The 22,578-nt window shown below is 43.7% G+C and overlaps 1 protein-coding gene across 3 annotated transcripts in view; it reads right to left on the bottom strand.

Annotated features, from left to right (window-relative positions):
* The window catches only part of LOC307039302 (copine-9-like), a 313,745-nt gene that overhangs the window by 203,620 nt on the left and 87,547 nt on the right, over positions 1–22,578 (bottom strand). For all 3 annotated transcript variants that reach the window (XM_079681211.1, XM_079681212.1, XM_079681213.1), the window contains exon 3: positions 11,786–11,832. In XM_079681211.1, coding sequence (XP_079537337.1) covers positions 11,786–11,832 — 47 coding nt within the window. The remainder of the gene's footprint in view (positions 1–11,785; positions 11,833–22,578) is intronic.

The raw sequence follows: 22,578 nt of genomic DNA, 5'->3' as shown, positions 1-22,578 counted from the left end.
GGCTGCAGCTCCTGCTCCTCTCTGAGAAGGGTCACTGTGCCCTGCAGCTTGTCTTCAGGCTGCTGCAGTCTCTCTGAGACCTCGATAACGCTGCTAGCTTTCTCTTTGTTTTGTGTTTTTGTTAGTGCCTTAATAATAAGGACATCTTCTTGGACTAAGGTCAGACTGGCCTGGCTCCCTTGGAACATGATTGTTCCATTATGATAAATGTTTACGGTCATCATAGTGTTGTCACTGTCCTCATCTCCAATGAGAACCTGTCTGCCACTACATATTCCTCTCTTTTTGTGGTCTTTATAGTGGGAACAAATTGCTTTATGCCAGGATTCAGTGTTGTCGGTATACAGCAGGAGGTTACAGATTACTATCTTGTCTCCTTGGTGGCTGTTGTCGGCTGTTAATGTCTCTGGGTTATCTCTAAGAAGTTTAAGTTTGAAAGCTTTCTTTGCCTGTGCGCTTTTTACCTCCTTTGGGTATTCAAGTGCAAGGGGGAGGGGCTTCCCGACTGTTGCATCAGCCATGGTGCTCTTCTTTGTTGTTGCTTAGCACGCTAGTTAGCAGATAGCAAATTTGTGCGCAATTCCTTTCTATCGGTTAGTATAAATGTCCCTCTTCAGTAGTAATATTCATTCCGCTTTCGTCTCATTAGTATGCATAGAAAGTGACAGGTGCTGTGACAGGTCACACCTCTCCCTACTTATGCTAATGAGCTAAGTCCCGCCTCCCCTTTGTTCGAGGTGTGAGAACTCAAGTAGGTGTGATATCCCAAGTAGGTGTGAGATCCGTCAATAGGAGGGGGGTGATGTGTATTCACAGGTGTGAAAAGCCCCCACTGTTGCGCCTTATGGTGTATCATAAAAAATGTTTCAATCACATTAGTATGCATAAAAAGTGACAGGTGTGCCCGCCCCCAAGTCTATTAAAACAAAATGCCGCTTCCATCACATTAGTATGAATAAAAGTGACAGAAGGGCCCGCCCCAATTATGTGATGTCAGAAGACCGAGGGGGTGGAGTGAGATAAAAAAAAAAAGAACCCCGTGCAGATAAAAAGCCAGTCATTTCCAATCATCAAGTCATCTTTCCAAAAAGAAAAAATGGTCAAGAGACGCCTCGATATGGGTTTAATCAGCGAGACGCCTGTGACAACTTACCGTCATCCGTCTGGAGCGCTAATCAAGAAACGGATGCAGTATCTGTGCCGGGTTCAAACACCTCCGGTCGAAGATCTTGAAGAGAAATGGCTTCTGGAAAATGAACATGTTTGGGGATACGTATTCAACTATATGGCGAATGAACTGCATTTTTACAATCTGAAGAATGGAGAAACGTATGGACCCCACAGTGTTAAAGCAACGTTGACCTCAACAGATTGGGCTGTGTTAACTCTGGTGTCTTCCAGAGATCTCCACGCAACCATTGTATCGGAAGAAGTAGTGCATCAAGAAAATACTGTGAAACCAGCGGTGTACAAGATATGTGCAACAAAAAGCAAAGAAACGCAAACAAAAAGCGAGATCAGAGAAGAGTTTTCACCGTTACCCCCCAATGTGGAGGAAGAAGAAGGAAATATCCCCCCGCCGCCAGAAGTGAAAAGAGTCCTGACAAGCACCGTCTGGGAAACTAAAAGCGGACCATCTGGGCGATGGTATTACCGCGCAAGCCGTTTGCTGACGCAGGGGGGAGGGGTTCTCTCTAAAACACAGTGTCCTGCAATCTCTCTCTGTTTCTGCTGATGTGTAAAATATACAAAATAACGTTTTATATACTTACTCTCTCGTTAAAAGGTTATGAAGTTTGTAGCGTAAGCCAGCCATCAGTGTTCTAGTTTTAAGGATGGAAGGATCCAATGTATTTTTAAATGGAGCAGAAATAGAACTAGTCTCCCAGTGCAAGTATCTTGAACAGGGAGTGTCATATTGGAAATCGCACTTGACTTTTTAAGAAACATATCCAGAAAGTATCCAATACCATTAAATTCAACTTGCAACATTTTAAACAAATTAGACCTTTTTCTTAACTGTCAATACTGCAAAGTCATACCTCCACTGTATGATTCTATCCCACATTGAATACTGTTTTACAAACTGGTCGTTTGCTTGTGCCACACACCTGAAACCCATAGAACAGCTGTTCAAGAGAGCTATCCAGGTGTTTGACAGAAAGCCACAGTCATACCACCACTGTACCATCCTTGAAAATCACAATTTCTTGAGTTTCTGACATTTTTATGTCTTTTAAAAGTATGTGTTTTTTTAAAAATTATATTTACATGGGCTGGCCCCCCTCTCCTTGGGGGAAGTCATCCACAGAAAACACACTGGACGCAGCACTAGGTCAGAAACCAGAGGAGACTGTGAAGTCCACCACAGACGGACCACCTTTGGACAAAATGTCCTCTCCATTAAAGGCAGCTCATTGTGGAATAGCCCCCCCAACTGAGATACGGGATTGTCCCACTCTCAATAGTTTTAAAGGTCAACTTAAAGAATGGTTGAGCAACAAACAGACGTGTAATCACCGCTAAATAAATGCACTTTAACACAGGCGTATCTCCTCTTGCACTTTATGTAGCGCTTTTATCTTATCTTGCACTTTATATATCATAGCTGCAACATTGTACTGCCATGTGGTAAATGTTTGTATGCTGCTCATGCTCTTTCTGCATATCATGTATTTTATCTTTGCTGTATATATATATATATATATATATATATATAAATGTCATGTTCTTATATGCTGTATGTGACGGGGCTACAGATGGAAATTAGCTCAAAGCTAAAATCCGGCTCATTTACACTTGTAAGCATTATTTTTCTTTTAAAGTGTTCATCAATGTGCACTACGCTAGCCCTGAAGAAAATTAAACATTAAAATATGTTATCGATGTCCCCATTCCCAGTTTGTTTTGGGAATAATTGCGATGTTTACTATGTTTTGGTAGCTCTTAACAAAAAAGAATTTTTGTAAAAGACTCTAAAAGGCAAGTTTTGTGATTTTAACACTGTTTCGATGAAACAATACATTATACAATATTACGACTTTTTGCCATATTTTTAACACAATATACTTGTACCTTTTATTTTTTTGTGGTTGTAGGGCTTCAAGATATTTTGTATGTCATGCATAAACACGGTGTCATCTTTTCCTTGAAACTGACGTGCTGCCCGTTTTACAAAACAAGTCATTTTTCTGCTTCTTCATCCTCTGAATTTTCCTCCCCCGTCCCTCTTCCTTCAGCCAGCACAACAAGAATCAAGGTGGATCTGTGAAATGAAACACCTCTTCCCAAAGCGTGACTTCCCTATTGAGAGCATGCGTCTAGGGCAGTAGGGTCTAAACCAATTGGCCAGATAAACTAACATGCAGAACGTACGGTATGTTTGAAGACTAACCATTTATCCAGTTCAAGCTGTCTTTAAGATGTGACATTGCGCTCTGACTATTTCCCGTAAAATGGTGACAAACTATTACTTATTCTTGAATTTGACCTCTTGCTGCTTGGTTGAAAATGATAGTTGAAAAATAACTTTTTTTTTAAAAAGAGTCAAACAGCGAGGGACATTATACTGGTGAAAAAAACTCTCAATTCTACAGATGACTCCCCCCACTCAACGCAATAAGTCCCTCCCTCCACTCAGCAAAGCATCTAAAACTAAGGACCCCACTAAGACGACAGTTTGAAAACTAGCTATGGATCTGAGAAAAACCAAGTCTCCCCCCGTGAGTTGCAGCCAGGAACAAACTCCTGGACTACCATCACGACCACCATTCTGGAAACCCGAATCTTGCAGTACTACTGCTGCTTATTTTGCTCCTTGGGCCAAGACGTCTCTGTTTATGGACACAGTGAAATCAGTGTTGGTTGATATTGTGGAGGGGGTGATACATCGGTACAGAGAAGAAATATGCAACGGATGCCGAGTCAGTCACCCCGGCCAGAGGCAACACGATTGTCTGAATGACATGCCCGATTTTTTCTTCAGAAACAATTACAACGCGTTAATGATAAGACTCTGGCTAACCGACTTCATTACTGAGATCAACCAGACTCTTATTGATAAAAAAATTTTCACGGATGATTGGATGATCCAAGGCGCTTCGGAGGCTTTTCTGCACAATCTCAAAAATTGTAGACGCCTCAAGGAGAGACTTGAAAAGATCCATGCCGAGTTGGATGGAGAAGAAGAAGACTAATAACCTACGGTTGGTTGAAGCCAGGGATTTTTTCTTTTTCGATACATTGACTTTTTCTTTAAAGTAAAATAAAAATGGGGAACTACTATGTTAAACGCTCAGTATATATTGATCAGAATGTAGTCAATACCCTTTTAATAAGTGTGGTGATGAGGACGATTGGAAACAGAGTGAATAGTGATCCCCGTGTAAACAGAATGGCTGAAGTTTGTAAACTAGAAGACATTTTGGTTCATCGTTCATTCTGGCAGTACTATTCCTGGTCATTGGGAAACGATTGTAAACGAAACATTTAAAGTGGTTCTGGAATCTTCATTTTCCGAAACATTCTGTAACATTACCGAAGAAATGAAACAAACATCAAAAGTGTATCATGTGCTCTCATTGTATGCTCTGTTTGTAGATGTAATGCATCTTTGTGTCAAAAACAGCATACACATGAATGTTTTGACTGAAGTGAAAAAACTCCATCATGATATTTCCAGTAATCTGGGGAAATCTAAGCTGGAGACGGTCCTGGGGATGTTGCAATCAGTATAACTATTGATTTTGTGTGTGAAAATGTTTAAATGTAAATAGGACATTTTTTTTTTTTAAATAAAAAAAAGTGATTTTTACATTTTAAAAACTGTTGTCTTCATTATAGCAAGGGGAGCGTGTCTGATACATGTGTATTACAGTCCTTCACATGCACTGTTGTCTTCATTATAACAAGGGGAGGGTAACAGTGAAGATGTATGATACATGTGTATTGAAACGTGTGTATTATACCCCCACAGAAACACAGAAACATGGAAACACAAACACAGAAAAAACTGAAACCATTGAAACACTGAAAAAACACAGAAACACTGAAACACCGACACACAGAAACACCGAAACACAGAGACACAGAACTACAGAACTACAGAAACACAGAAACACAGAAACACAGAGACACAGAAACACAGAGACACAGAACTACAGAAACACAGAACCACAGAGACACAGAAACACAGAAACACAGAAACATGGAAACACAGAAACACAGAAAACACAGAAACACAGAAACACAGAAAAACAGAAACACAAAAACACTGAAACACCGAGACACAGAACCACAGAAACACAGAAACACAAAAACACAGAAACACCGACACACAGAAACACAGAAAACACAGAAACACAGAACCACAGAAACACAGAAAACACAGAAAACACAGAAACACAAAAAACACAAAAACACCGACACACAGAAACACCGAAAACACTGAAAACACAAAAAACAGGCTTGTGTGCTAGTATGGTTTTTGAATAAACACATCATTATTTTAAAAAGTCAAATATCGACTTTTTAAAATACTGATGTGTTTATTTAAAAACCAGAGCGCAATGTCACATCTTAAAGACAGCTTGAACTGGATAAATGGTTAGTCTTCAAACATACCATACGTTCTGCATGTTAGTATATCTGGCCAATTGGTTTAGACCCTACTGCCCTAGACGCAAGCTCTCAATAGGGAAGTCACACTTTGGGAAGAGGTGTTTCATTTCACAGATCCACCTTGATTCTTGTTGTGCTGGCTGAAGGAAGAGGGACGGGGGAGGAAAATTCAGAGGATGAAGAAGCAGAAAAATAACTTGTTTTGTAAAACGGGCAGCACGTCAGTTTCAAGGAAAAAGATGACACCGTGTTTATGCATGACATGCAAAATATCTTGAAGCACTAAAACCAAAAAAAAAAAGATTGTGTTAAAAATATGGCAAAAAGTCGTAATATTGTATAATGTATTGTTTCATCGAAACAGTGTTAAAATCACAAACTTGCCTTTTAGAGTCGCAGTCTTTTACAAAAATTCTGTTTTGTTAAGAGCTACCAAAAACATAGTAAACATCGCAATTATTCCCAAAACAAACTGGGAATGGGGACATCGATAACATATTTTAATGTTTAATTTTCTTCAGGGCTACCGTAGTACACATTGATGAACACTTTAAAACAAATATAATGCTTACAAGTGTAAATGAGCCGGATTTTTAGCTCTGAGCTAATTTCCATTTATAGTCCCGTCACATACAGCATATAAGAACATGACATTTATATATATACATACAGCAAAAATAAATACATGATATGCAGAAAGAGCATGAGCAGCATATTCAAGGATGGTACAGTGGTGGTATGACTGTGGCTTTCTGTCAAACACCTGGATAGCTCTCTTGAACAGCTGTTCTATGGGTTTCAGGTGTGTGGCACAAGCAAACGACCAGTTTGTAAAACAGTCTTCAATGTGGGATAGAATCATACAGTGGAGGTATGACTTTGCAGCATTGACAGTTAAGAAAAAGGTATAATTTGTTTAAAATGTTGCAAGTTGAATTTAATGGTATTGGATACTTTCTGGATATGTTTCTTAAAAAGTCAAGTGCGAGTCCAATATGACACTCTCTGTTCAAGATACTTGCACTGGGAGACTAGTTCTATTTCTGCTCCATTTAAAAATACATTGGATCCTTCGATCCTTAAAACTAGAACACTGATGGCTGGCTTACGCTACAAACTTCATCACCTTTTAACAAGAAAGTAAGTATATAAAACGTTATTTTGTATATTTTACACATCAGCAGAAACAGAGAGAGATGGCAGGACACTGTGTTTTAGAGAGAACCCCTCCCCTCTGCGTCAGCAAACGGCTTGCGCGGTAATACCATCGCCCAGATGGTCCGCTTTTAGTTTCCCAGACAGTGCTTGTCAGGACTCTTTTCACTTCTGGCGGCGGGGGGATATTTCCTTCTTCTTCCTCCACATTGGGGGGTAACGGTGAAAACTCTTCTCTGATCTCGCTTTTTGTTTGCGTTTCTTTGCTTTTTGTTGCAAATATCTTGTACACCGCTGGTTCCACAGTATTTTCTTGATGCACTACTTCTTCCGATACAATGGTTGCTTGGAGATCTCTGGAAGACACCAGAGTTAACACAGCCCAATCTGTTGAGGTCAACGTCGCTTTAACACTGTGGGGTCCATACGTTTCTCCATTCTTCAGATTGTAGAAATGCAGTTCATTCGCCATATAGTTGAATACGTATCCCCAAACATGTTCATTTTCCAGAAGCCATTTCTCTTCAAGATCTTCGACCGGAGGTGTTTGAACCCGGCACAGATACTGCATCCGTTTCTTGATTGGCGCTCCAGACGGATGGTGGTAAGTTGTTACAGGCGTCTCGCTGATTAAACCCATATCGAGGCGTCTCTTGACCATTTTTTTTTTTTGGAAAGATGACTTGATGATTGGAAATGACTGGCTTTTTATCTGCACGGGGTTCTTTTTTTTTTTATCTCACTCCACCCCCTCGGTCTTCTGACATCACATAATTGGGGCGGGCCCTTCTGTCACTTTTTATGCATACTAATGTGATTGAAACATTTTTTATGATACACCATAAGGTGCAACAGTGGGGGCTTTTCACACCTGTGAATACACATCACCCCCCTCCTATCGACGGATCTCACACCTACTTGGGATATCACACCTACTTGAGATCTCACACCTCGAACAAAGGGGAGGCGGGACTTAGCTCATTAGCATAAGTAGGGAGAGGTGTGACCTGTCACAGCACCTGTCACTTTCTATGCATACTAATGAGACGAAAGCGGAATGAATATTACTACTCTCTTCCATCAGATAAGAGGCAAATATTATTTTCAATCTTCTGTCTTTCGATGAATACTCTGTAGTTCTTATTTTAATTTTTCAAGTAGTTGTTGGCTCCCTACCTGCCTGGTTTACTGTGTTAGCTTGTCCTAGCTTGTCCTAGCTTGACCTAGCTTGTCGCTTATTCTTCTTTGTTTTCTTGTAGGTTGTTTTCCAAACTCTTGTTTTCGTTGATTATCCTCTGCAATGTTATTATTATTTGTTTGCCTAATTGTTTGTCTAGCGGCTGCAGCTGCAGTCACACCGCCCGGCATGGCGTTTCGTGGCAGCTGCGCTGGGTTAGAGAAGCTGACTCGCCAACACGCCATCAAGCTCTCTCCACCTGTCGGTGTGTCGGTGGAGGAGTGTGGTCTGGCTGTGGGGGCTGTGGTGGGATATGGCAGAGTTAAATCTGCCTCCCGCATGAACAGTGCAGTGGTCATATTTTTAGAATGCAGTGAGAAAGCTAACCAGCTGGTGGAGAGGGGGCTAGTGATTAAAGGGATGCTGTTACCTGTGCTACCCCTTGTCACTCCAGCTAAAAAAGTCATCATCTCTAATGTGCCCCCGTTTCTGAAAAACGAGTTGTTGGAGAGAGAGCTGGCTCGACACGGGCAGCTTGCGTCTCCCATTAAGTTGATCACCCTAGGCTGTATCCCCACACCTCAAGCACGTTGTGTCTTTTAGGAGACAGGTGCTTATGGTCCTGAAGAATGATGAAGAGGATCTTAATCTGGTTCTCACGTTCAAAATTGATGATTTTGTGTATACTGTGTATGTTACGTCTGACATCTTCAGATGTTATGGCTGTGGAGTGGCAGGACACCTGATCCGCGCGTGGCCGGAGAGCGTGGGTGACGCGCCCACTGTGTCCGCGCTTGCAGCGGAACCGACGGTGTCCGCGGAGGGGCTGCTGCCGGTTGCCTTGTCCGAGGCCGGGCCGCCGGTGATGGGGTCCGCCCCCGCGACGGAGCCACTGCCGGTCCCTTTGTCCACGGCCGGGCCGCCAGTGATGGGGTCTGCGCCCGCTGCGGAGCCGCTGCCGGTTGCTTTGTCCACGGCGGGGCCCGCGCCGGAAACGCCGGTGGTGGAACCGCCGGTCAGTCGGTCCGTGGCAGAGCCAACGGTTTCACGCGTAGAAAGCACACAGGCAGCCGGTACACACAGTATCACACATACGGACACTCAGGTCATGCAGGAAGCAGATAGTGAGCACACTGCAGCCAGAGTGGCTGAGTCTGTTCTAGAGGATGTGGTAATGGACGAGGATTTATTAAGGTTACCTGTTAAAAGGAAAAACGAACAAGTGAGCAAAGGCAGTGTGGCACAAAAAGGGAAGGTGTCGAAGAAGGAGTCGCTGTGTTCCTCCTCTCAGCCAGAGGGAGTCTCAGAGGACTCAGAGGACAGTGACAGTGAGTCATTCTTTGACATCGTTTAGGTAGCAAAGGGAGAGGAGTATTCTTTCCAGAGGATCAGATCCTTTCTGGCGGAAACTAAGGGGTGGAGGGGGGTGAAGTTAGAGAATTTTTTTGCTGATTTGCATATTTTTCACAATACTGCCAGGGTTCTCATGCGGCGCAAAGAACCCTTAGGGGAACCTTTCTTCAGCGGCCCAGATAAGGCTCGGTTAAAGAAGATACTTCAGAGGATTAGAGAGGAAACTGTAAAGAATGATGAATAAGTACATCTTGTTTTTATTTTATTTTATTTTTTATTTTATTCTCTTTTTTATTTTTCTTCAGCCAGGGTTTTGTTTATGCAATTATAATGTCATTATGAGTGTCATAAAACTGGGCTCTTTAAAGATTGACGTTTCTCGAGGGGATGCTAAGAGAGCATCTTTGTTTGTGATGCTTTTCTTCTGGGACTGCATTCACTGGGTCCCTCAGAGCATCCTGTTCCTGCCAAAGGAGGAGGGGGGACATGGCCTCGTTCACCTGGCAGGCAGAGGGGCTGCCTTCAGGCTCCGGTTCCTCCAGAGTTTCCTGACTGGACCTGCTGACCTGGTCCGGTGACCTGTAGCTCGGGCCTTATTGGAGCGCTGTGGTGGTCTGGGTCTGGCTGAGTCGCTGTTCCTAATGGACCTGAAAGGATTACGCCTGAACAATCTCTCGGGTTTCTATGGAGGTCTCTTCAAGGTGTGGGGACTACTCAGAAAAGAGAGACCAGAGTGCTGTGGCTCACTGTTCTGACTCCTCAGAGAGCCGGTGGTCCGTGGACCTCGGTTTGTGTGTGGAGTAGGGCCTTCTCTACAACAGAGACTCTGTGAGGAGAGGATCCTCACGCTGGGCCAGGTGGTGGAGGTGTGTGGCCTCCGTCTGGACAACGCTGCAGGCCTGGCCTCACGTCTGAGCGTCAGGTCAGTCCGGGTGGTCAACCTCCTGCTGCAGAGCTGGAAACAGCAGCTCAGCCAATCAGAGCTGGCGCTGATCGCTGCTCACTGTAACGGGCTGAAGACTCCAAATGACAATGACTCTTTTCCAGAGATGCGATGTTTTCCTGATCTCAGTTGTGAGGGTTTTTTGTAAAAGTTGGACAATGTTACTGATTTTAAGTTTAGCACCATGTCTAACAAGACATTTTATTATTTGGTGACAAAGGTGCTGAATCAGAGCAGACTCCAGGAGCGAGTGGACACCCGGTGGAGAGCCCATCTGGGCCTGACTGAGGCTCAGAGGCCTGAGTGGAGAGCACTCTACAAGCCTCCGCTGACTAAGAGGGGTGGGGACCTCCAGTGGAGGATTCTCCACGCTGCGGTAGCTGTAAATGCTTTTGTTTCAGTGATCAACCCTACAGTGTTTGACGGCTGTCAATTTTGTGAACAGAGGGAAACCATTTTTCATTGTTTTACGGAATGTGGTCGACTCCTTTGTCTTTTTCGGTTACTCACTCAGATGTTGTTTTTGTTTAATGTGGTTTTTTCTTAGACAATGTTCATTTTGGGTTGTAGGTACAGTCAGAAGCAAAAGTGCAAAAGTCAGCTTTGAATTTTTTGTTGGGGCAGGCTAAAATGGCCATTTACCTCAGCAGGAGGAATAGAGTTGCGGAATCATTCGATACCGATGCAGTTTTGATTTTCAAGCGGATGGTTAAAGCAAGACTGAAAGCGGACTACGGTTACTTTTGCTTAACAAAAAATGTCGTAGAATTTGAGACCATGTGGTGCCTAAAAAATGCTTTGTGTTCTGTGGAAAATGAGGATCTTATTTTCAGTCGTTGTCTGAACTGACAATGTGTGTCAATGTGTCTTTTTGGTTATTTGCTTTGTGAATAAAATTGGTTTGAAAAATCTAAAAGAATCTCTCTCTCTCTCTCTGTTGCATTCACTGAACACGGGAAATTACAGTCCTGCCGTCCTCTCTTGTGTCATGATGAGGTTCACGTAAAGCACAGTTAATGTATTATATTATTGAGGGAGAATTGTCCAGGGCTACAGAAAAAAGCCCAGGCCAGGTGACGCCACTGGTTGCACTTGGTAAAGGTGGGGTTCATTTAAATAACTTTATACACTACTCGGCAGCTTAACCTATCAAAATATATCATAATGTATTAGTTGATTTATATTTTATATTAATAATCTAAATCTGCAAAGTTGCTAGTAACTAAATCTGTCAGAAAAGATCTACTGAGTAAAAAGTATAAAGTATAATGTGAAAATACTCAAGTAAAGTACAAGTACCTCAATTATTTAAATAAGGTACTTGAGTATTTATACTTAGTTAAATTCCACCACTGAGTACCTCTACTGCTCCTGCTAACAGTACCATTACATGTCACATGTCTACATATGCGAGCAGCTTATTACCACCCATCTGATCTTTCCAAAAAGCACAAACTTTGATCAGCCTAGTTATCATTTTAATCTTTAAATCTCACAGGTTGATTAATTTAATTTTGAAAAGCATTTCATTCACTCACCTCTCTCCACTCCTTGGTCCCCAGGCCTTGTATGTACAACACCACCACTGAGGATAGAAATATATATGCATACATTTTAGAGTTACTCCTGCACTGTCATGAAAGCAGATAAGCACAGGCTGGGTACTAAACTGTTCGCAAAACATTCACTAAATAAGCTCTCCTCTTGCAGAATTCTAAGAAAACATTGAGTAGCAGAATAGTAGGAGACATCTGCGGGAGCATTGACAACAGAGAGCCTTGTGAAGGAGAGGCATACACAGAGACACTACTCACATAGACTAGACACAGCTGGAGAGGGCGGGCAAAAACACAAATGCAGCAGTGAATATACCCAGGTGGAAAAGTACAGGGCGGGGCAGACAATCAAAGGCGGGAAAACACAAAGACAATATGTAGCGAGTAGGAGTATATAGCAAATATAGATACAATCTTAATCATGGTTTAGGCCAGGGCTATTCAACTACACATTCAGTTGGGCCAGATTTTATAACTACAAAATTGAGCTGGGCCAGACATTCAGCGGCCTGTAAAAAGCGGGTAGTGACACATTTTAAACAAACAGATATTACTGCGATGAAAAACATGCAATTTTTATTCATTGTTCATCTAACAAAAGGTAGCTCAAAAAGTGCATAAAAACAAACAAATTAGCATTAATTTAACAGAATCTGAAAAAAAAGTGCACAGTTGTAGCATTACATTTGTTTGCTTTAGAAGTCAAGTATTCAGGTTATTTTTGTTTAACCAGGCACATCACAAAGTGCATTTACTGAATACAATAATAGCAGTCTTAATAAATGTCCTCACATACAAAAAAAACTGCTAAAGAGCTCCAATGCAACACAAAGAGGTAGTACTGTAGCAATAGTATTTTTTCACTTTTCAAGTAATAACAAAAAAATTATACGTTTTGGTCACATTTGACCCAGACACATTACAAAGTGCATTTAAATGAATACAGAAAGAACTGTCAAACCCTTCAGTGCACAAACCCATAACAAGGGATACGGGTAACTATATGAATGAATACTACACTACACGTCTACTATAGTAAACTAGGTGCTTACTATCACCTCATTTGTGATTTGTCATCGCTGACTTTCTCAATGGGAGAAGGCAGGGACATTTTTTGTTTTGAACAAAAGCAGTGATTTTTGGCTCATAGGATGTCAATGCAATCCTAAGAAATGGGTGAAGGGTGCTGTCAGTCAGGGAGCAGCGAGTGCTACTTTTGATTGAGTTCATGTGTGAAAAGCTTGATTCACATTTGTATGTTGATCCAAACATACTGAGCACACAGATCGCTACTTTCTGAACGTTAGGGAACTGTTGTTTTTTGACATCACTCCAAAACTTCGCTGGCCCGTTAGTGCGCTGCATGTCAATAAGTTCCAGTGTATATTTCCCCTTGTCGATGCAGTGGACCACTTCCTTTGCTCTGGTTGATACGTCCCCCTCTATTGCAACAGTGAAGGGGTCTCTGGCTAAGCCCATCACCTCTGTGGGCAGAGCAAGTCCATCCAATCGACCGGAAAAGTTCTCTTTCAACCTCGCAATGAAATCTGTCATCACATCCGTGATTTGTGCCGGAGATGTGATGTGTTTAGGGAGCATCGGAAAATGCAGCATCCGACCCGTGCTCAAGTCGGTCGCGAAAAGGTCCAGCTTTACTTGGATCTGCTCCACAAGATCAATGACCGTTTTGTCTCTGTTTACGCTTCAGAGTTGAGAGAGACATGTTTTAGAGTTGCTATCATAGGACCACCGTTACTAGCACCACTAGATGCACTTACAAAAAACGTGCTGCGTTGTGGTTTGGTGGTTTCTATGCAACGCGGAGTGTTGCGTTCATGGTCTGTACTAGTGTAGGAATTTGGCTACGGGAGGCTGGGCCACTCGGGAGTTGGTTCTGGGCCGCATCTGGCCCGCGGGCCGCCAGTTGAATAGGCCTGGTTTAGGCAGTACAGTGCAGAAGCACCACAACAATGGACCGAGACCACATTACACACACACACGAGGAATGCTCCTTTAAGTGTCAGCAGACAACGTTGCTCTCCTTTAACTTGTCACTATGAAGTAAATGTTGCCTGCCCAGATGAATGACTGCTGAATAATGACATTTAGCTTGCTCCCCCTTTCACCCTCAATTTCCATAATGCAATAATGTCTTTCTCTGGATCACGTTCTTCCAAGACAATTAGGTCTCCATTTACAGCACTAAGCTAACTAAAATATAGCACTCGAGAAGTGTGTATTCACCGGTATTCAGTCTCTGTCCTAAACGGCTTGTTGGAGCTCCTGCCCATAGATATATATAAACACTAGATGGCTCAAGGGGGAGTCGCCAGCGTAGCTCACCGGCGGCCATCTTGCCACAGTCAACAACTACTGCAACAGCTGTTCTAAGGTGTAATTACAAGTATGCAGTATCATAACTACATCTTTGATGTTTATAACAAACCAAACCGTTTGAAAATGGGATGAAAATTGAGCAATCTACGGTTATTTCAATAGTGCACCATAGACATAATGTTGTGAATGAGCGAGCTGCCTGTGGCAAGATGGCCGCCATGTGGCAACGTTGGTCTCCATTGGCCAGCAGCGCGGGTGAGTCATCTAGTGTTTATATTAGGGCTGTCAAGTTAACGTCACAAATTATTTTAACGCGATTAACGCATGTGTATTTTTTTTTCCTCGCTGATGCTGACAGCCCCGCTCCTGCCGTCCGCTTGCGGCAGACCACACTTCCACGCTCAGTGGTAGGCACCGACTGGCCATCGGAGGACCGGGAGGCAGGGGCGGACTGGCCATTGGGAATACCGGGAGTTTTCCCGGTGGGCCGGTGCTGTGCGTGTGCCGGAGGATTTCTTTGCCTAAATCCTACCGGCCCACATTTGTAAGTGTTCCGGCCACTCCGGAGACCTAGCTGGCAGTTGCTTCCAGATGGATAAACAAGCTTCAAAGTGTAAAGGCGTTTTTGTATAGTTTGTGTATACAGTATTGTAGCGAGCCCTGGGTTCAGAGGGAGGGGCTTGAATAGGAGAGGGGGGGGGGGGGGCAGGGAAACAGGGTTCAGGTGGAGTGGCTGTACCCGTAGGATAGAAAAGGGGGAAGTGACGTCTGACTCAGAGGTCGCGCGGCTGTGGAGAAGAACGTGTTGTCCACATTCTGTTACTGAGTTTAGGCTAGTTAGCTATGCAGTGAGCATGCCCCCTAGAGGAGGTGAGGTCCACCACCTGCCCACACCCCCTGTTAATTTGTCTCACCCACATTGAGGATGCTTCCTACGCCCATGTTTTATTCCATGCGTTAAGTCAGGCAAATTGGGTCCAAATGTTATTGCATCAATGATCTGTTAACATTAACTATTTTTGCTCTAGGCAACTAAAGGGCTCAGGTAATGTGATTACTATATGAATAATGGTCCAAAATAACATTAAATGCATAGGTTTTTTAGTTAAGTAACATACTTTAGTTGCCGGCCGGCCGATACATGCCGCGCATTAAGTGGGCCTGTCTGTCAATTAATCCCCGGGCCACTTTTTCCTCCCAGTCCGCCCCTGCCTGGAGGGTGTGTGTATGTGTGGCGCGAGCGAGCGAGAGAGAGAGAACGTGCACAACTCTCGTGTATTGTTGTTGTTAGCATCTGGTGCTAGCTAGCTGCACTAACGGATATAAGGTGCTGTTTCAATGAAAACAGAGGAGCGACATTTCGCCGACAACTGCGCCGAGCACTTGGCTTTATGCAGGTTGCCAGACAGTGGGACATTCTACGAAAAGTCAGCACACTCAGCACCGATAGCGTGCGCAACATGATTACAGCGTCCAGGCAGCTCCTGTTCGAGCATATGCCTGAGTTGCACATAGCTCCAACGATCCATCACGGTGTCTCCACACACACACACGCACGCACACACACACACACACACACACACACACACACACACACACACACACACACACACACACACACACACACACACACACACTGTATTATTGTATTGTATGAGAGAGTTTCCAGGTTGAATTGAGGCGGATATTTGTAATGTTCAGAGGTTGTTATGTTTAATATTCATGAGAATATTTGTCATTGATCAAATGATAATAAACAAACATTTGCATAAAGCATATTTGTCCACTCATATGTTGATTAGAGTATTCAAAACTTGAAAATTTAGAACAGATAAAAAATGTGCGATTAATTTGCGATTAATCGCGATTAACTACGTATGGACAATCATGCGATTAATCGCGATTAAATATTTTAATCGACTGACAGCCCTAGTTTATATATATATATGCTCCTGCCCCCACTCCCTGTGAGCCCAGTGTGCTCTGATTGGTCAGCTCGGCCACTCTGTTCTGATTAGTCAACCACCAGAGAGGCTCCGCCCATGTCTAGGAATTTTGGACCATTCCTCTTTACAAAACTGTTTCAGTTCAGCAATATTCTTGGGATGTCTGGTGTGAATCGCTCTCTTGAGGTCATGCCACAGCATCTCAATTGGGTTGAGGTCAGGACTCTGACTGGGCCACTCCAGAAGGCGTATTTTCTTCTGTTGAAGCCATTCTGTTGTTGATTTACTTCTGTGCTTTGGGTCGTTGTCCTGTTGCATCACCCATCTTCTGTAGAGCTTCAATTGGTGGACAGATGGCCTTAAGCTCTCCAGCAAAATGTCTTGATAAACTTGAGAATTCATTTTTCCGTCGATGATGGCAATCTGTCCAGGCCCTGAGGCAGCAAAGCAGCCCCAAATCATGATGCTCCCTCCACCATACTTCACAGTTGGGATGAGGTTTTGATGTTGGTGTGTTGTGCCTTTTTTTCTCCACACATAGCGTTGTGTGTTCCTTCCAAACAACTCAACTTTGGTTTCATCTGTCCACAGAATATTTTGCCAGTAGTGCTGTGGAACATCCAGGTGCTCTTTTGCAAACTTCAAACGTGCAGCAATGTTTTTTCTGGACAGCAGTGGCTTCCTCCGTGGTGTTCTCCCATGAACTCCATTCTTGTTCAGTGTTTTACGTATCGTAGATTCGTCAAAAGAGATGTTAGCCTGTGCCAGAGATTTCTTTAAGTCTCTAGCTGACACTCTAGGATTCTTCTTCACTTCATCGTTTAAATGACAAAAAGGAAAAAGGAAAATGACATCCCACTGTTGGTGGGGCAAAGGAGGCTGGTGGGATTTTTTTTCGCCGTCAGCAAAGCCAGTTCCTGTGACGGAAAAAAGTGTACTGCCAGCGAGCCTTGCTGTTGGCTCTCAGCCCAAGCCTGAGTTGCCGCCATCCTATTCTCCGCCAGCATCCCCCGCCCGTGCAGGTGCCCCGGAGCCAGAGTTGTCGTCATCTAAATGTCACTTCTACACCCGTAAGCCACGAAGAGAAACCGGTCAGCCACAACAAAAAGAAGTTTGTCGGAACCTGGAAAATTAAGTCCCTGTGGTTGTGCTATAACAAACCAAGTGATCAAATGTATTGCACACTATGTGTAAGGGGAAAAAAGCACAACGTGTTCACCGCGGGGACGTCCAACTTCAGGGTGAAGACTATAGAGATGCACATAAAGGGGGTGGATCACAAAGCAGTGCTAGAGGCACAGCATTTACGAAGAAACAACGTTCAAGTTGCCATTGATCGAATGGTCTGTGCCAGATCAAAGGCGGTAATTGTGGCCATGAGGAACGTGTATTACCTGGCAAAAGAACTGTTGCCGACAAAAGCTTGAATGAACTGTGTATTCTGCAGGGATGTGAAACCTTGGCAGAACTGCGCGTATCAGAGAACGCCCAGTATACTCACAACGACATAGTGCTGGACATGCAGTGCGCCATAAACAATATGCTAGAGGAGGATTTAATTGCAAAGTTAAATAACTCGACATTCAAAGGGCTCATGACCAGTATTGGGCAAGTTACTTTTAAAAAGTAACTAGTAATAGTTATAGTTACTGCTCTCAAAAAATGTACTAGTTACTTTATTACTAGTTACTCAATTATAAAAGTAACTAGTAAAAAGTTACTTTACTTTAAAAATAATAACAATAAAAATACAAGTGTTTCTGTTGTTCTTTAGCACAGTAAGAGAAAAGACAACTCCCCACCATTGTAGCAATTATCATTACGAAATGTAACAATGGAACAATAAAACACAAAAGATATGTTTAGACATTGGTTGAGATGGTGGGGTCTTTGTGGCGACTAGTTTTATAGCCCCATGTACATTAGTTAGGTGCTTCAGGAGATTGGCATTGCTGTTATTCGATGTGGACAATGCTTTCTGTCCTGCACACAGTTTACATTTTACCGTAAGCTTTTTTGCGTCCTTTATCCCCACAAATAAAAAATAGTGGTTATATTTCCAAGTTGCAAATGCGCTGCTGCTCTCGCTGATACTTGCATCTGCCATTGTGTGTGTGTGTGCTGGTGGTGAGCGTTGCCGTGTGTGTGTGTGTGTGTGTGTGTGATAGCATTAGCAAGTGTTCCCGTGTGTATTTTCCCCATAAGGCAAGACCCGCCCAACTCTGTCTCTGATTGGCTTACCCTGAAATGTTAAACAATCATCACTCCTCTCTGGTTACTTTCACTTTTCCATGGTACTGTGAGAGGACATCGCTGTATTCGCCTGTAAGTTACATCCGCAGGGAGATTCGGTTCAGTTCCATCACATAATGTAACGCAGTAACGTACACATTTAAATCACAGTAACTATAACAGCGTTACTTAAAGAGCCTGTGACACGATTTTCCCCCATCATCCAAACCCATCAATTTAAGTAAATATTGTCCCCTTGAAAACCGTTACTGAACTGATTTTGGATATTTGTACTTTGATAACCATTAATCTGCCCTTCAATGTTGACCATTTCCTGGATCTTCTCGGGGATTCTTCAAGTCCCGCCAAATTATGGGTGACGTCATTGCGGGCACAGCGCTCCAGCTGCACCGTTCAGGATCCCAGCATCTGCATGTAAACGCACGATGGCGCGCACAGCAGCAAACTCAGACAGCGATGACAGTTTAATTTTGAACGTGTCTGAGAGCTCATATGAGGCTGAAGGATCGGTTTATTTTGTATCTGTTAGAAGTTTAGGAATTAGGTGCATCAATATGGGCGATCATACGGTCATGTAGCCAGGGACTAAAAACCTGCCCGGGACTCTCGACCGGCCCACTTCGGTACAACTAGTAAATTGTCAACGGGGGGAGTGGGGGATGTGCTAGTGACTTATCCGACCGGCCCACTTCGGTACCGGCCCATCGGGATTCCTCCCGATGGCCAGTCCGCCACTGCACTCAGCCCAGCCCACGTAAACTGTCAACGGGGGGAGCCTCGCTGTGGGGAAACGGTGGATCTAGTGTCCCGATCGGAGTGGGAATAATAATAATAATAATAATAATAATAATAATAATAATAATAATCCGTGCATTTTATCCATTAATTTCCCCAACATTGTGGTAAAAACAAAACACACGTTTAATCCATGTTGGTGTACTACTACAACCAGTGGTGTAGTGGGGATGTTTTTACTGGGTGGACGGGGTGGTGGGTGGACGGGAGACACTATGGATGCGCTCGTGAACTGTCAACGGGGGGGGGGGGGGGGGGGGGGGGGGCTTGGGGTTCTCTGTGTCGCCTGTCAGCGCAACTTACATGATGCCGTTTAGACAATATAATAATAAAGGGCGGTGCCGGCTGTCAGCGAACCGATCCGGCCTTTCTGCACGACTATCACTCAAATGCGGGACATAATCTCAATGTGTGGGACGCGGGACAAATAATAAAAATGCTGTGTGTGCAGTCCCGCACAGTGCGGGACACCTGGTCACCGTACACACACAGTTCTGCCCCTCACACACACACGCTTCAAATCAAGTTGCATAAATGCTTGAGCTACGTTTTTATTATAATTACTATGAAATCTGCCTATTATGTTTTCGTCATTATTACAACAAACACACACTTGCAACTGATAACACTGGCAATGATTTTAGATGTATTAGACTATTAAAAAAAGAAATCATGCTTCAAATAAGTGGGGGTACGGCGTACGCCCGCGTCCAACGCCCACTACACCACTGACTGCAACTACAAAAAGCTAAGGTTTGTTTTCTCATCAGGAAATGCAGACCGGCTCAAACAAAAGATTTTTAAATCATCATCCTCACGATCATTTAATGTATCATATGTTCGCCGAATTGACATGAAAGCACTAATAAATGTAGTTTCATCCACTTGAGTTTACAAAAATAATCGATTTGTTTTTATATCACATCCGACGGGAGGAAATTCAGCAGCTCTCACTACCGATTTTTAATCCTAATTTAATCATCATCTTCACCACGAGCATTTATGTTTGTGTTCGCCGAATTGACATGAAAGCACTGACAAATATGAATATACTGTAGTCAACTTCATTCAAACGTTATTAACGTGCCTAAACTCAGTAATTCACCATTTCTACGCATGACAACACACTTTGTCCGTGTTTGGCTCTCTCGCCGCACAGTGAAGCGTTCCCGCATTGACGTCACTTCCGGCTTCCCCCAAAACCTCAAAATGAGTCGAAGGAATTTTCCCGCGATGTTCGAAATTATTGATATTATCGGAACGGTATCGCTTTTTCTTTTTTAAACTGACGGTTCGAGATTACTAGTAGCCCACTATTTCATTGCACAACAGTTGTTGGGTTCATGTCACAGGCTCTTTAATGGGAATAGGTAACTAGTAACGCTATTAGTTACTGCAAAAAGTAGTTGCGTTACAGTAACGCGTTAATTTGTAACGCGTTAGTCCCAACACTGCTCATGACTGACGAGTCCACGGACATTTCGGTGGAAGAGCTTCTTTGCACATATGTTAACCTAATAAATTACGGTGACTTAGAAACCCACTACTTGTGCAACACAAAGATTATTGCATGCAACGCTGCTACCGTAACGCAAACCATTAAGGAGCAGTTGCAAAATTACAACATCGACCTGAACGACATAACTGGCGTCTGTACAGATGGGGCAGCGGTTATGACTGGAAGAGAAAATGGGGTCGTGGCGCGTTTAAAAAGGGAAAACCCAGCCATCGGTGGCACACACTGCGCTGCACATAAGCTAAACTTGTGTGCCCAGCAGGCTGCTGCAACGATACCATCCCTCCAGCGCTACCAGAGGACGGTGGGCAGCATCTATGGATACTTCTCCAACAGTAGCTCTCGGCAAGCACGGCTTAAAGAAATGCATGTCATCCTGGACACTGATGACGTTAAGCTCAAGTCAATCCATGCCGTCCGCTGGTTGAGCTTTGGCGAGGCCAATGTTGCTCTACACTAGGGGTTTCACCAACTAATCGACTAGTCGACTAGTCGACTACCTTTACCACTAGTCGGCGCTGTAGGCCCTAGTCGACTAGTCGTGGAAAAAAATGGAGGTAAACGAGGTGCTGCAAAATGCTACAAAACACGTCCGACATTCTTATGTATGGCAGTACTTCAACGAAGATGTAACCAACTCCACAGTGAAGTGTCAGTTGTGTACAGCTGTACTGAAGTACAATATAAATGCATCTGCTATGCGCAACCATCTAAAGATGAAACACCCGCTGCCGACAGCTAGCACTAGCAGTAATGCTAGCACCAGTGAGCAACGGACCGGCGTCAGCACTGAACAGAGGCAAACGAACAGCAAGAAAACACGGGTCAACAGTGATGCGGATGATGAGCTACGGGATTACTGCCAGCGGACACCGCATATCCCCACAATGGATAATCCACTGGAGTGGTGGGCAGAAAACGTGCACCGCTTCCCCCGCTTTCGAGGAGCTACCTGGCTATTCCAGCCACAAGCACCCCGAGTGAGAGGGTTTTTTCCCTGGCAGGCAACACTGTCACCCGAAAGCGGTCAAGCCTCCTTCCCTCACATGTCGATGCGTTGGTGTTCAAACCAAAAATATGGAAAAGTGGACGTTATCGTGGAGGACAGCGAATAAAGTGTTGCGCAATGCGCTGTTGCGCACTGGATTTACGTGGCATTTATGTAAACAAGAGTTTTTTGCTGTCGATTTTGGTGAGTCCAGTTACTGTTTGTTATTTACTCAGCCATGTAACACAAATTAAAATGCAGTGTTTAATGTTACTGTATGAGTTCCAATAGAAAATACAGTTGTAAACCTCTCTTTGTGTGTCTCTATTATGACGTAACGACTAGTCGACTAGTCGACTACTATTTTGAAAAACTAGTCGACTAGTAAATATTGGTAGTTGTGAAACCCCTACTCTACACAGAACAATGCGCGCTGTAGTGGAGGTGTTTCAGCAGGATGCTGAATTAATGCATGATGGCCGAAACACTAGCAAAGGCAATGCTGACCTATGAGTTTATCGCAATCGACAGTCTACTGTGCGAAATATTGGGGACCACAACGTGCCTGAGCAAGGCATTCCATCTAAAGTCCCTTTCCTTCGCAAATGTTCAGCCTGCTGTAACCTCAACGATCATCGCGCTGCGAGCCATGCAGATTGGAGATGAAGGCGGCCCAAAATTCCAAGAATTCCTGGCCAATATTGTGGAGAACAACGGCGAGACGTATTTTAAGCGAGAAAAAATAAAGGCCACAAAGGCGATGCGGATAGTGTAAGGCAGCGCTTCCTCGACACCCTCATCCAGAATATTGAAGATCGTTTCCCCGACATTGGCCTCTTTTCCGCTTTTCGCATCTTTGACCCACGGTGTCTGCCACGGGACAACACTGAACGTGCACGATTTAGACTCGATGAGCTGCGGACCATCCTGGATCACTTGT

Source organism: Notothenia rossii, assembly GCF_949606895.1.
Source record: "Notothenia rossii genome assembly, chromosome: 5".
NCBI lineage: Eukaryota > Metazoa > Chordata > Actinopteri > Perciformes > Nototheniidae > Notothenia > Notothenia rossii.
Note: the sequence above shows the minus strand (reverse complement) of the source record. Positions and strands in the feature narration are given on the sequence as shown.